Here is a 15,897-nt window from a genome sequence, read left to right on the forward strand (position 1 = left end):
GTTAAGTCTGCATAAAAGCTGATTACATGCACTGCCTTGGCTGGAAAGGTCTTAAGTGCCTTGCTCAGGGGGCTTGGAGTACCTCCAAATTCTGTACTTTGTGTTGCCTAAGTGGGAAAAATCAGGACTTGTTTTTCTGATACGTATACACATTTCACATGGCTCCAGAGGGGAGGGTATTGAAAGTTGGCAATTCTTTATTTGTACCCTGGAGGCTGCTTACCACAACCGGTGGTAAAGGAGAACTTCTAAAAAAAGAAGAGGAACATATCCAAAGGAATATGAAGTGAATACGTTGAGTTATGTCTGTCACTGGCACTCTTTACATTTACGTAGGCTGGAAAGGGTTCAGTAAAGGCTGAACTACTCAGAGTTTTGGGGTACAAAACTGTGCTTTCTGCTAGGAGTGTACAGTCCTGTTCACTTACCACCCAGCTGTCCAGTATCCAGCAATAGCTTTCTTCTTGCATCTTCTGTGCACAGATATACCCTTCTCCTCTCCTGACTTTCAGTTGGTTGCAGCCAGTTAGGTTGGTCAAAGATGACTTCCAGAGAGCAGACTGGGAAACCTGTTGTGCTTGGTGTTAGTTACGTACTAGGAATGACTCCCGCGGCAAATGGCCGGGGAGGTTCTCATGTGTTCAGTCTCATACAGCAAATCATTAGCAAAAATGGGAGTCGAGTCCTCTGCTACTTGTAGGAATTTGCTATCAGCTAGACTGCTTCCCTGGCCATTAAAGCATGTCGCATTTGAGGTATGTTATTCCACTAATCCATTTGCTGTTGTCTGCTACAGAACTCTTCCCCAGTGGATGCGCTGCCTTCAAGAAAATCACTCCCAACATTGATGAAGAAGGTGCAATGAAAGAAGATGGCGGGATGATGGATGTACATTACAGTGAGGTGAGGTCCTGTAGTATAGACTACAGGCTATTTGATAGCTGATTAGGATTTAATTTTAGACTTTGCTCACGTGAGCTCTAACAAATTATAGTTGTGCACTGGCATCTGTAAGGAGGACTGTTCCGCAGCAATTTCCTAAGAGAAATCTGCATGGAAGGATTTTCTGTGTACAATTCAGATAGGTAAAACTGGTGTAAGTTCTTGGTTCCTTTGAAAGGCTTTTCTAGACCTGAGACTGAAAAAGCTACACCGCAATCTTTGCCTGCCGTGTTATGCAAATACTAATTCTGCCAGCGCAGGGCAGCGCAGCATGGTATTTCCAAGAAGGGAGAGAATGCAAGTCAAGCTCTGCTGAGTGAGAGGTCAGCTTAAGTTCCCCTTCAGTTAGGGCTGTGCTGCAGGACACCGCATTAGCAGAACAATCCAGAAACCATAGCAGGGCACTGGGGAAGTGGGTAGATCCTCCCGTGAGTCATAATGTTTCACAATTACTTCTGCACCATCCCTGTACAACTGCATTGGCTGGGCCATGTGGCTGAGCAAGGTGGCCTTGCAGGCCAGTTGCCCATTCATCAAGACTAGGCTTGAGGATCCTTAGCATCACATCCCACTGCTATTGCACACATGTTCCTTGGACGTGTTTCTTAGACGTGTACCTCTGACTTCCAGTGCTGTCATCTCTGTACCCTCCCAGAGTTTTGGCATTCTCGTGGGGAGGCAGCTAAATAACCAAGACATACTTGCTGGCTATTGTGCTAATGGTTTATTAAGAATGAATGAACTTTTAGAAAATAACTTGGGTGGGTTTTTTTGTTTGGTTGGGTTTTTTTCCCAAAAATTTAGAATACCTTTGGAAAGGCCAGGAACAAGCAGGGTTTAAACTTTTGTAACTGTGGCAACTTATACGGGAACCTGTTCAAGTATCTGAAGGTTTTCTCTTCTAATTTTGACTGTTATTAACAACACCCTTTTGGTTGCTCTTGTAGGAAGTCCTGGTGGAGCTGCTGGAGCAATGTGTAGATGGCCTGTGGAAAGCAGAGCGTTATGAGACGATTTCTGAAGTTTCCAAACTGATCATTCCTATTTATGAAAAGCGGCGTGAATTTGAGGTAGGTATTTTGAACTAGTTTGCATATACCAGGTAATTTTCTAGATCGCTAAGAAAAAAACAGGAGGCTTTTTTATTTTTGAAGTTATGAGTTAATGAATTGGTGTCAGTAAAGCACACACTGTGCTTCATTGCTGGTCATTAAACAAATTAGTGAAAGCAATGGTCTGGAGGGTAATTGTAAAAGCTAAAGACATGGAAGACTCGTATTTAGTGAATAATTCCCACCTTCCTTCCCCCAAAAATAAAGGTGTCATCTATGCCCATCAAAGCCAGATTCTTTTTGAGACTTGAGCACTCTAAGGGTTAAAAACTGGGTGAGAAGTGTTCAAAGAAAGGACTAGATCTGCAGGTAATTCAGGGGCAAGTGGAGAGGAAGGAAGGGAGCTGTCACCCTCCGTCCTCCTCCTTCCCAACACCTGCTGTGACCCCCTGCTTCGGTGAGGCTGTTGCTCGCCTGCTGAAGAGCCTCTTTCCCTCCCTTTCCCATGACCCCCTCCACATCAGGACAGCATCCAAATATATAGTTGAAGCTAAGGGAAGCCTTGATCCATTTATTTCATCATAAAGCTGTTTTTAATCAAAAAAGAATTTCTGGGTAAAGCACTGCAAGCTGCTCTACCCTTAAGGGCTGACTCAGGGCACATGCTGAGACAGTAGGCTCAGCCTTCTCTCTAAGGATAGTGCCGTTACTGCCGTCCGGGTGCCTTTCAGACCGGAAGCTAAGCATGTGCTTAAGACTGAGGTTTTTCAAAGAAAACTGCATGAGTTCAACCTCTTGACAAATTCAAGTTTGAATTCTCCAAAGGATTGTGATTAAATACCTCAGTAGCTTCCATCGTTAGCTAGAATCTCCTGCATGCAAAATTCTGCTTTAATGATGTCAAGATCTGATTTCTAGAAACTTACTCAGCTGTACAGAACGCTTCACGGAGCATATGCTAAGATATTGGAAGTAATGCACACAAGGAAGAGGCTTCTTGGAACCTTTTTCAAAGTGGCCTTTTATGGACAAGTAAGTATATACACCGGCTTGCCAGCTACCCCTCACCAGGCAGCCTGGCCCCTAAAGCTGCTGCTCTGTCAGACCTGAAGCTGAAAAGCCTGCTAGCTCCTCTGGTGCAGCCGCTGGCACGTCTGCGTGAGCGTTTCAGTATTGCACCCTTGGGGTGAGGGTTTGTGTCTCTCTGCAGGAGCATTTGATTTATTATAAAGTTTATGATTCTGCTGGTGGGCTTTTCATAAAACAACTCAGCAGTTAGGAAATGGTTTAGTGGGTTCAGAAAACACCGGGGGGGTAATTATAGTTATTATAAGTTACAAAACCACAATTTAGTGTGTATAGTATATAACCGGTAACAGTATATAACCATAGTATATAAACAGTAGTAGTGACAGGCATGTTCTTCTACAGACAATTGCTGCTCCCTTCTAGATATGAGTAGAGTAAAAGGTTATGGGAGAAGCTGGAGGCAAAATATGTATCACTGTTTGTTACATACTTGTAGAGAGAGATAGTACTTGTTGTTAGCTGAAGTAGTTGGAAAAATGGACAAGATCTGGGGCTCAGAGTCCCAAGAAGGAGCGTGATCGTATCAGGAATAGTGTGGCCAGCAGGACCAGGGAGGTGATAGTGCCCCTGTACTCGGCACTGGTGAGGCCACACCTCGAGTACTGTGTTCAGTTTTGGGCCCCTCACCACAAGAAGGACATCGAGGTGCTGGAGCGTGTCCAAAGAAGGGCAACGAAGCTGGTGAAGGGTCTGGAGCACAAGTCTTACAAGGAGCGGCTGAGGGAGCTGGGGTTGTTTAGTCTGGAGAAGAGGAGGCTGAGGGGAGACCTCATCGCTCTCTACAACTACCTGAAAAGAGGTTGTAGTGAGGTGGGGGTCGGTCTCTTCTCCCTAGTAACAAGTGATAGGAAGAGAGGAAACAGCCTCAAGCTGCGCTAGGGGAAGTTTAGGTTGGATGTTAGGAAAAACTTCTTCACCGAACGGGTAGTCAGGCACTGGCACAGGCTGCCCAGGGAAGTGGTTGAGTCTCCATCCCTGGAAGTATTTAAAAGATGGGTAGATGTGGTGCTCGAGGACATGGTTTAGTGGTGGACTTGGCAGTGATAGGTTAACGGTTGGACTCGATGATCTTAAGGATCTTTTCCAACCTTAACGATTCTATGATTCTATACCTGATGAAGTCTTCTGAGCCTGAAAGCAGCTGTGCTTTTATTTTTTTTTCTCCAGCTAGAGCAGTTAATTTAATAAAGTGTGTTACCCCTCATCTCCTTTGTGTCTCTGAACTATCTGCTTCTGTTTATGGACCCATAACCATGGGGGAGATGCAGGACCCCTCTTTAGAAAACGATATGTAAATTATATTAGCCCTGCCTTTCCTCGTTCCTTCTTTTAGAGGAGATGATGAATACCCCTGAAACTGTCTTGGGTTTGTACCTTTGAACACCACTATCATTACATGTACAACATATCAGAGCATTGACTTTCGTTGCAGCAACCATACGTTTTATTTTTGTCCTCATCTTGTCTTCAAAAGTAAAAAGTAAATAAGGTTAGCAATAGATAAAAGGAAACAACTGCTAGCTTAGTTTTCTAGAAGCTGTAGAAATCACTGGATCAGCCCCTAAAATTAAGCTATGTAACATATCATCCTGACAACCAATACTTGATCCAGTTTTGTACTTTAAAGCTTTGCCAGCGTTATATGCTGTTTTAACACTCTGTCACAACTTCTGACTGGAACAGCTCGCCAAAGCATGAAGCTTTCGTGCTGTTCCCATTAAAGGGAGGACTGGTGATGCAGGCACAACTTTTAACGCAATTTTGTCTCTATTTACGGCAAATACACCAAGTTCCACTTCCCTGAATACAAGAGGAATCAAAGCATAGGAAACCCATTTCTTTATTTATTGCTTGAAGTCCCTTTCAGCCTACACAAAATCCTTCTCTTCAGACTGTTCATGTGGCTCTGCTATCAGGGCTTCCTCAACTTTTGTGTCTTTCTGCTCCTTCTCTATGCCTTGTTTTTGTGGGTTTTCTCCTGATTGCCTCTTTCCTACTTTCCAAAAAGTCAACCACTAGCCAAACCCGTCTTCCACATTGTTTAGATTTCTCACTGGTCTTCCTCAGGCCTTTGTGTTCAGCAATGACATGTTTGTGTTGGTTGAGTAATGTTATGATTTTTTACACAATTATTGAAGGAACCTATTAAATCGGCCAAGTTCAGTCAGACTTTATGCAAGCCATAGCCTTCTAAACCTTCTTGACTTTCTGAAATGTTAGTAGAAAGTTGCTTTCAAAGTAGCAAATCTAAAATAAAGTTTTCCAAGTGAAGAAACCCAGCTATTCCTCACTACTTGTTTGTGATTAATGCTAGACGTTCTTTGAAGAAGAAGATGGGAAGGAATACATCTATAAGGAACCCAAGCTGACCGGCCTCTCAGAGATCTCCTTCAGACTTCTTAAGCTTTATGGAGAAAAATTTGGGTCGGAGACTGTAAAAATTATCCAGGATTCTAACAAGGTAGAGTTAAACTGCATGAACAAGCTAACGAAATGCTATTAGCAGTGCACATCAGGGTCATGTACTAGAGAGTGCACTGATGAGTGTGACAAAAATATCAGTTGTATTCAAATACTGTTCAGGGCCTGGGACTGCACTGCTCTAAGCGCTGTGCAAATGGAGCACAGGAGGATGAGCTTTGCTCTGTGGAGCTGAAGATGGGAGATGACAGAGCATCCCTTCCTTCTGCCAGTAGTAATGGAGGAGTGAGCCCTGTCTTCCACCCTCTTACAATCCAATTGCCCCTTGCATCCTCATGCTCCTGTGTGGACATGTTGCACAGCTTGACGAGTTTTGGTGCTGATGTGGCTCCCAGGTGGAAATAAATGAATTGGGAATTACGAATGGGAAATTGCAATCCACATCTGGCTGAGTCCTGTTGTTGGGAGGCGTTAGGAGCCAGCACAGAGGAGCAGATGATTGGAAGCAGAGTTACTTGTTGTTGCTTTGACACTGCAAGTCTCAAAGAAAATCTTTTGTGCCCTTGCAGCCATAGCTCCTTCCTTTTCCTATTGCATACCCATTTATGTTCCCTGCAAGGGCTGTTCACACCCTTAGGTTGCAACTGTGGATATGTCTGGGTTACTAAAGACAATACTGGTGATCCCAATGTTTACTTAGTGCAAGCCCACAGATTTGCATGCCACAGTGCAGTACTGCATGAACGCTAGCTCGTGGCCTGGAAGCAATATGGTCATATAAGAAGGACTAAGTAGCTCAGGCATGTGCTGCATTAATTGATAATAAGGCGATACGCTACCTGTTCCAGATGCAGCTTGTTTGGCCCCAGATGAGGTATTTCTTGTGCCACACATCATTGTCTTGTGTGTCTGCTAGCGGATGGCCTAGACATCACAGCTGAGGTCAAAGGGAGTGTTTTGTGTGTCGTTCACCTGCATGCAATGGGGCTGGGGCAGCAGGGAATCAGTTTAAGTCATATCCCAGTAGATAAATGAACCAATTATAAGTGAAGTTATTAACCTTTGCTCTCCTTGTGAGTAACCCTCTTATTTCACAGGTCAACATTAAAGACCTTGATCCTAAGTATGCCCATATTCAAGTGACTTATGTGAAGCCCTATTTTGAAGACAAAGAAATCTCTGAAAGAAAGACTGAATTTGAAAGAAACCATAATATCAACAGATTTGTATTTGAAACTCCTTACACTTTATCTGGAAAAAAGCATGGCAGTGTGGAAGAACAGTGTAAAAAAAGGACCATTCTAACTAGTAAGTACAAGCATCTGAACATGAGACAGTATGTATCAGCAACTATTTTTAGACTATTTTAGCTCATAAAAATATTCCAAAGGAGTCAGGAATTTTCTCATCTACTTAATCAGAATTGTGATACAATATTCTGATTGGGAGGGGGAATTTACCTTATATTTCTATGTGCAATTTTTTACAAATTAATAAATCGTGCCAGTAAATTATAGCCTTATTTGGGATTTCACACACACTGACTAAAACCCTGAGGGCAAGGATCTGCCTGTATATGTTCTATGAAGAGTACTCCTGTTTGCTGCATGACTTTTCAATCATCTATAAACTTCCTTTGCTGTTTCTGGTAGCTTTGAACTCCTTTCCGTATGTAAAGAAGAGAATTCCAATCAATTATGAACATCAGGTTAATTTAAAACCAATTGATGTCGCTACTGATGAAATAAAAGACAAGACAGCAGAGCTGCAGAAACTCTGCTCTGCTGGTGATGTTGACATGATCCAGCTGCAACTCAAATTGCAAGGCTGTGTTTCTGTGCAGGTAAGACTTGATGTCTATTCAAAATTTCATTTATATACACATCACAAGAGTGAGTCATCTTTTCATGACGCGACACATTTACTTTCCAGAAATCATTAACTACCTCATTTTCAGCACTGCAGCCATCAACCTGCCAGCAGAGCTTGCCCTGCCGCATACAGTGGTACATTAGCGGGTGGCTGATGGTAATAAGCATTTTGTCCAGTGGTGTTTACAGTGTCAAGCTCAAGTGTCATTGCACATTAGTTGGCCATGGGTGAATGCTAAAATATTCTGAACTCTCGAAGATTGTACTGTAAGTAGCAGGCACAAATAGCCTTTTTGTGAGCCTGACTTCTCAAGCTGGATAAATGACCTTAAGACTCAGACCATACCGCTTTTCCAAACAGAAAGAAGAGGAAAGTATGAGGAAATAGATTGCATCTCTCTTTTTATCTCCATTTATCTTGTGGTCTTAAAAAACCAAGACACAAAAACTACTACTCAACTTTTGAAAATTCAGGTGCCTCTGGTGACATTAGTAATGCAGAGCTGGTGGCATTCAAATAATATGCTAATGTTGGAATTTAAAAAAAAATAAATTGTTATTCCCTTCACAACTGCCTTTAGCAACTCAACAGGAGTTCTAGCATAAATGATTTCTTACTTCTTTGGTTCCAGGTTAATGCTGGTCCCTTGGCCTATGCCAGAGCTTTCCTAAGTGACAGTCAGTCCAGCAAATATCCTACTAAGAAGGTGAATGAGTTAAAAGAAATGTTCAGGTAGGATTTCTAATGTAATAAAAACTAGCCAGCTGGCTGGAACAGGTTACCTGCTTTGGTTATATTTTTGTCTGTCTCCAAAATCAGCAGATGGTGAATGCTTAGATGTGTCATATAAAGATCCAGGTCTCACGGGGTTGTGGGTGCTCGGGCATATGTAACTATATATGTCAAGAGTTCCCAAACTCAGGGCTGTGATCTCCATGGGGAGACTTGCTTGAACGCCTGCTCCAACAGTGGGGATTTGAGATTATCCTGTGAAGAAAGTATGTTTGAAAACCAGAGGTCTGACAGTTTTGTGTTTGGGGATCTTTCATATAGTGCATTGTTTCCCAATTTTTCCAAAGGGATTTTTTTACTAGATAATGATGAACTTGAAATACTTTAAAGCAAATCCCTTCCTAGTTTATGGAGGACTGTCCTTCTTGTTTCTGTTTCTAATTTTTGAAACTATGTGACTTGCACAGGCGTTTTTCTAACTCCTGTCCCTTAGGGTAGGTTTTACCTCCCACTCGAAAGTGTCCCCAGAGATAGAATCAGGCAGCTGTCCTTCACCTCAGGATAATGAGCCTTTGCCACACTATTTTCTGGACCTCTCAAGAGCAACCAGTTGCCCACCAGCTCCTGCATTCATTACGGGGTGCTGGTGACTCCCATTTTGCCCATCGGTCACTGTATGGAGAAGGCAGCATTTGGGCCAATCCTATTTTCCTTCAGTCTATTGAGTGACCTGGCAAACCATGGAACAAATAAGGGACCAATCCCTGCAAACCTGCCGCGCATGGATGCAGAACAGAGGGAAGTTGGTTTTACTTCCCAGCCTTGCAGTGCAGCCAGGAGGACAAACACAATCTCTATTTCATGCAAAAAATCCTGGAAAATCCCAGTTGTGCTTGCATTTTCATCATAGTCCATAAAAAAGGAGAAATATGCGTGTGAAATGAAGCAAAGAAAGTGGTAACCCAGAAAACAATATTAGAGCTCCCCACGATCTAAATTTCTTTCTGGAGGGTGTGTCTGCTGTTAGCAACTTGACCTCTGAAGCACACGTGCTACATCACATACATCCAGATCTGTCAACCCTGTATGACTGAGTTCCCCTCTGTGCCTGACCATGGCCTCCCTCTGTTCTGTGACCCTATGCACAGCTGGTTGGGCTTATCTGGGATCTGCAAGCTGTGTGTGGTCCCACAGGTCGGGGTGAAGGTGTGAGACCACTGGGTTGCACTGCGGGTGCGCGTGTCCCATCTACTGGGGATCCAGGCTCGAAGGAGCTCCAGGAGAAGGCCCAATGCCTGTGTTGCAGTCCCTCCCCATTCCCTGATCCACTGTGCCAGGGATGCTCCTAGAATGTGACTTGTCCCAAACAAAGGAGAAAAGGCAGGGGGGGAAGAGATTTGCCTATCTGTTTGTTTGTTTGCTTTTGTAGAAGACTGGGCTATTGTAATGCCCAAAGTTCATTCCTTTCCTCCCCAGGAAGTTTATACAAGCCTGTGGAATCGCTCTGGAGCTCAACGAGCGACTCATTAAGGAGGATCAAGTGGAGTACCATGAGGGGCTGAAATCAAACTTTCGGGATATGGTGAAAGAACTTTCTGACATCATCCACGAACAGGCACGTACCGCATGTCAGGAGCCCACAGAGGCGCCTCTCTGTGCTCGAAAACTAGCTGATGCTGAAAACTGACTGAAAACTAATTGAAAACTTGATCACTCTTCATGTTATTTAGCTAAACAGAAAAAGGCGAGTAACTGAACGTGAAAAGTAAATGATACGCTTAGTGGATTCCTAAAGCCGGTTTGTCGACTGAAAGTCTCAGCCTGGTGTTGGTACACAGTGTGCTTCAGGGTGGCGTCTTCGCTGACACATACCATTAGTTTTCTGGCTGCTGTGGTCATCAGAAATCTTGTGCCATGTTTTGCCTCATGTTTTCTACATCGTAAGAATCCTGTGATAAGTCACAGGTTGAAATTCTCTGGCAAAATTTCCATTTCCTCAGTTATATCCAGCTATAGTTCGTTTTTTTAATTATTTTTCATTAAAGGATGTTTTCTTTTAATTTTGGCCTAATGCCAACATGCTATTTATGTTAAAATATTTGTGCTCAGTTATCTGGCCTACGTTTTAATGTTTTCTTGGATCTTTCTAGGAAAACACATTTGAATAGTAGCATCAGAGAGGTGAGAGATTCAAAGAACAGTTGCACTTCTACCTAGTATCGTGCTGTGAAATTAGGTGAAAACTGGCTTTCTGAAGTAATCTCCGTACCTCTGCTCTTCAATTTTGCCTTCATTATGACAAAAGAAAGCTCATTGTAGATTTATAGTACCAAGCACCTAAAATGAATGGTACAGACTGCATTGTGATTCGTAGTACTTGAAATTTAGAAGAATGTTTTCAGAATCTCCCAGTTACTCAACACACAGTCCATGTGTGACTATTAATTAAAAATGCAACATTTGACGTCACTAAAAATGTATAGGCAAATTCCACAATAAATTGAGCAGTTGTTCAAACTAATGCAAAAATGTGCAAGTGGCAAAATAATACAACGGCACCAGGCTGCTATTTGTAGGTTAGGTTTATTTACAATAAAATAATGCTTATGGGAATCAAACAGAGTCTTGTTAGGGAAGAGTACAACATCATTTCAGGGAAACAGTCTCATGATGTGGATGAATTTTGTTGTAGGAGTATAAGGGAGGATCCGTTTGAGAATACGTGACCGCTGCATCCCCCTTGCTTTTGTTAGATTTCCCTGCTATTCTGCTCGTTACCACCATTTTCTTAGTGTGCAAACTACTAATTTTGCACATTCAGCACACTCATTTTTTTCATGTGCATTCCCTACCATGTATACTCCACTGCTGAATTATGCTCAGAGATGTTCGTTCATAGGAGTTGCCACCTGCTTACTCTAAGCCATTTGCAAGTAAACCTTTCCAAGACATTTAATTTGCATGCAGCTGCTGGAACTTCTGTGGTTTCTGAATTCTGCAGTAGTCAAATCAAAACCAAATCACTCAGTTCTGCACTGTCGCAGAACAACAGTTAAGATTATCTTAGAACAAAGAGCATTGTTAAAGCACACTCCCTATTATCTTGATAGATTTACAAATCCACTGTCGTGTTGTCTTTGGTTAATAGGCAAAATATTACAGCAACTGAAATGGCAAAGTGAAGGGCTCACTGGGAAGGATATACTTTTCATTTTCTTCTTGTATTAGATCAAAAGACAGCTTAAAAGATCATGTTTACAAGCACTGTTCTTTATGGTTGTACAACATTATGTAGATAACTGCTGACTTGAACTTTGTATTGCCCTCAAATGACCCTAAGTATCTAACAAATTAAACTTAATAGAACATGTTTTCCTCTTCTGCAAAATTACTCAGTTACACGTTAAAAGTATACTACATTAATTTAGGGTTCTCACTGCAATAACGTATGCTTTTCTCAATACTGTCAGTGCCCCAAAACAACACAGGCAGTGCACTTAGTTGGAGATGGTAGGGCAGATGGATAGCCCACTGGGTCAGCCTGTGACCTACCTACAGATCTTTTAAATTAGGGAAATGTAAACAGAAAAAATTGATAAACTGCAGCTGAACAGGTACAGGAAGCCTCAGGGAGTGGCAGAAAACTGGATGTCCAGAAACTGTTTGTGATGGCCAGTGATCTCAGTTTCACTAATGCAAATTCAGGCTAACTAACTTATTGACTGGGGAACCACGTGGTGGAAAACAAATACACAGTGAGCTCTAGAGCAGTTCTACCGGTCCAGTTAGATCCTGTGCTGTAAAACCATCCTTCAGGTTATAAAGTACAAAATCTTGGCACGTGGCACGGAGGTAGCGAGTGTTTGCTGTATTTAGCTGCAGGTAACCCCCCGTGCTTACCAAAAAAACGATTAGAATTCTGTTGCTACTAAGATATAATCAAAAACTGGTGTACAGAGAATTGTTTCTTTCCTATAGTGGACAGTTGTAACTAAAAATGATCCAGTAATACACAGAAGAGTGTATATATGAATGCTACAGAAATTGCTAAATTACTCTTCTTTCTCATTTCTTTGTTATGCTGCCTTTGCGAAACAGCTTTGAAGACAAGGTTGGATATCTCTTTGCATACCTTTTTAAACAGCTTGATTGTAATAATGAACTGAAACTTTTACTGAATTTGTGATTATTTTGTTTTGTCTAGATCTACCATGAAGATACAATGCATTCGCCGTGGATGCATGACTCCCTACATGTCTTCTGTGCCATCAGCGGAACATCTGGTGATGGAAGTTACTGTTCGCTCAGACCCACTGCTGAAATATAAACATATCAGTCATATTTTACAGAGCTTTCTCAGGAATACTTGGAACTGTACAAAGGATGTTTAAAAAAATCCATGATGAGCAAAGATTCATTTTTTTTTTTTCCCCAAAAGTTGCCATGCTTTCAAACAGGGTGCTTGCTTATTTTGCTGAGCAACATTGAAAGTGCCTGGACATTGCACCACTGTGCTTGTTTTCTACTGGTTTTTTTAAGCTAAACGTGTAACAGGACATGGAAAGGCAGTTATCTAAATATGTATTGAGTTGCTGAATGATGAACTGAAATGATAATGGTACTGTGTAAAGTTGTACAATGGAACATAATAAAATGTAAAACTACTCTGTAAATAGAAGGAGCATAGAGTATATAGAACTTAGCATTGTATCATATTTGCTGCTAAAAGCTTTGTTGGACAGGGAACGTGAAGGAGAAATTGTAGTCGCTAGTAAGAGCCCTTCCTCTTCTAAAAGGTGACTTGGGATCCAGATGCCCCTGTTGCACTCAGAGAATGAGCGTGAACGTGCCCTAGTCGGGAATAACTAAAACTGAAGTCAGAAATGATAATTTTCATACATCCTCTGAGCAGATAATTCTAACGTAACCTCCGTGAGAGCTGAGCTTACTATAGCTGATTTCAATTTTGGCTAACCTTTCACAGCTGCAGGAGGCTGGATTGTACTCACTGAGGACAGCCTAAGAGATTTGTCATTTGAAGCGACTTTTTCTATTGACCACTCATGGTCTCACACAAATAGAAACTGAGGACGCCTTAAATTGAGTTGGGAATTATAAACTACTTTAACACCTTTCATTAAAATTCTAATCATCTCTGAGATGTACTTTAAAAAAAAAACACAGCACATCAAAATAACTTATACAAAATTGAGGGGTTTTTTAACATCATATGACATGCGGGTTCCCTCCTGTTAAACGGAGCTGGTTTCTGAAAGCCCATTGGTTTTGTCTGACAGGCGATTGGAGAAAATGTGTTTTCCAGAATTCTTTTATTCTTTCTTCCCCTCCGCAAAGCTTTAATACATTATCTCTGTCTCTTTTTAATAAGACACTTTCAGATGCAGGAAGAAGAAAACAGATCAGTAATTCTTTTATCCAGCAACATCTTTAACATCTGTGTTTTTTGAAATCCCGTCAATTGTAAATATGGTTCCAGTAGTTCATATGGGAAGGGTGGGGGTTTTTAAGGATATGTAACAAAATGCCATAATAAAAGGACTCCAGCTGGGTATTTAGCTTGGCTATAGTGTCTATAAAATGTTAAGCTTCTAGTTTCTGTAACAAAAAATATCTTCAAATAGTAACTGGACCACATTTCAAAATGTTTATTATGCATGATTCTAAATACCTAAAATTAATTGTCTTCTGAGAAAATAATGTTGTGATCCGTAAATTCACCCATTAGCTGTTGTAAGCAAAATAGAGATGTGCCTATGTAACAAACAGACCACGTTTCTGCTTGTATGTGCTTTTATGCCAGGCAGGCTCTAAATTTAGCTTAACAGAAAGAGGAAGAGAGACTAGTAGGTTTAAATATGGTTACTACCTTATTGATTTTCATCTTTCAACAAATAATATTTAAAGGCAGATAGTGAGAGTTTTCCAAATCACTTTACTAAAAGGTGATGAAGCTGTTTAATAGTGGATACATTACAAGATTTTTTTGGAGGTAATTAAACTCTAAACATCAGTACTAAAGGCATATCTTGAATACGATCAGCAATGATGAGATGCGGACATCTGAAAGCTCTTGCACTATAGCTCTTAAATACTACAGCTAACCTAGTAGTTTTCCTGGAATTGCAGTGAAATTCTTATTCATGTTTGTTGATGTCTTTAATGGTCTGAAATAACATTGCTGGCTGAATTTTCAATTGCTGTTCCTTATTTTTGCTGGAACTCCAGTGAAATTCTTACTTATATCTTTGGATGGCTTTAATGATCCAAGATGAATTTTTATCTGAACTTCTCAATTTATTGTTGATATTGGAGTTGTTCTGTCATTTCAACCTAATATACTGGAAAGCGCTCTCAGTAATTCAGCCAAAAAAAGTATTTAATACCAATCCAATTAGAGTATACACAGTCAGTACATTTCAGAATACACGCTTACATGCAGTTTTGATGAATAACAAAAATGATTATGCCCTAAGTATTTACCTTCTGTCCTGCAGGTAAATAATTCAACTGGATTTTTAACAGAAAAATCTCAAAGGAAAATTTGTCCTTTTTAGATGGGTTATAAAAAGGCTGGTAACAAACCAGCTTGGTTTTTCTTTACGTTTTCACCAATCTAGACATGAGAGGGAGTGGTCATTAGATATTTTACAGTTGTATCTGGACAACGGTGCCAAGAGGATGTTCGCATTTTCTCTTCCTATCCTTTTACTACATAATTATCCCAGTTTAAAGAAGTCCTCCAGATTTTTTCTTATTTCTGGCTGAAAGAGCTTAATTCACAGATGTACGTGGGGACTGTACTATATATGTGCCTGTTTTATGTAGCTGGCACTCACACTGGGTACTTCCTATTTACTGCCTTTTTTGGAAGAATATAGATGTTTATTGTTCATTAACACTTTGGGTTTTCTTATACCGCCTAAGGAATGGCGGGAGTTTTTTGGTTTGTAAAAATTAGTAGACATATTTCAAATTACAACCTGGGATGCACTCTTTCTATATATCAATATAGCTACACGTACATATTTTATATGTACACCTCCAATTACTTTTGCTGCAAAACTGCTGTATAACGCATCAAGTCTTCAGAAGGGATGCATTGGTAATTTTGCATAAAAGGAGAAGAAATAGGATAAAGTATCTGTGCATGAGGATTAAGAGCACTTGGCTGCTCTCACAATCGGGACTGTTTTGGATAACGGTATGTGTTAGAGCCAGATTGTTTGCAAATTGGACATATAAAGCAACACAGGGTCTGCCAGCACTTAATGTACAAGAACGTGCTTTTGGAGATTTAGACACCTGGACAGAGTAAGCAAAGTGTAAACATTTACTCTCTTCTTTGACTTACTGCTTTTCCTTCTGCAGAGAGATTAGCAAGTAGTATGTTAAGACAAATAACTTCAGAGTTACATTTCTTTCCCAAAAAAATCTGGAACCCAGAATGTACTGCAGCCAAGGATATATTTCTACGTACTACTCAGCGTTCTACATTTCTACTGAAAACAGAAATTTTCATGAGATAGGCCAAGAAATGGAAAATCATGGATGTGACAATATCTGTAGTAATGTGTTTATTTTGTTTCAGAAGCCTTTCGAACACATATCACATGGTATTTTGACACAGAATAAGAGTTCACATAAGCATAATGCCTTTTATCCCAAAGTAGCTAAATATGGTCGTTTTCCCTTCTCGTAGCGACAGAGCCCCAAGGACTGCGCAACAGGCTTCAGAATAACCCTGCAATTTGACGTAATGCAGCCCTGG

General features: G+C 41.0%; 1 protein-coding gene across 8 annotated transcripts in view; it reads left to right on the forward strand.

The window, feature by feature from the left end:
* The window catches only part of DOCK11 (dedicator of cytokinesis 11), a 93,927-nt gene extending 79,501 nt beyond the window's left edge, over positions 1-14,426 (forward strand). For 7 of the 8 annotated variants that reach the window (XM_087748968.1, XM_087748972.1, XM_087748970.1 and 4 more), the window contains 9 exons: positions 797-903; positions 1,890-2,012; positions 2,913-3,026; positions 5,398-5,544; positions 6,602-6,812; positions 7,157-7,347; positions 8,008-8,108; positions 9,585-9,723; positions 12,313-14,426. In XM_087748968.1, the coding sequence (XP_087605094.1) occupies positions 797-903; positions 1,890-2,012; positions 2,913-3,026; positions 5,398-5,544; positions 6,602-6,812; positions 7,157-7,347; positions 8,008-8,108; positions 9,585-9,723; positions 12,313-12,435 (1,256 nt within the window). In that variant the 3' untranslated portion in view covers positions 12,436-14,426. Of the gene's footprint in view, positions 1-796; positions 904-1,889; positions 2,013-2,912; positions 3,027-5,397; positions 5,545-6,601; positions 6,813-7,156; positions 7,348-8,007; positions 8,109-9,584; positions 9,724-12,206; positions 12,220-12,312 lie in introns of all 8 variants that reach the window. The other variant, XM_087748974.1, reaches the window with a different exon arrangement.
* Positions 14,427-15,897: the final 1,471 nt, after the last annotated feature.

The sequence above is a fragment of the Nipponia nippon genome, unplaced genomic scaffold (assembly GCF_047370975.1).
Source record: "Nipponia nippon isolate SJK-2023a ecotype South Korea unplaced genomic scaffold, ASM4737097v1 scaffold_12, whole genome shotgun sequence".
Taxonomy (NCBI): Eukaryota; Metazoa; Chordata; class Aves; order Pelecaniformes; family Threskiornithidae; genus Nipponia; species Nipponia nippon.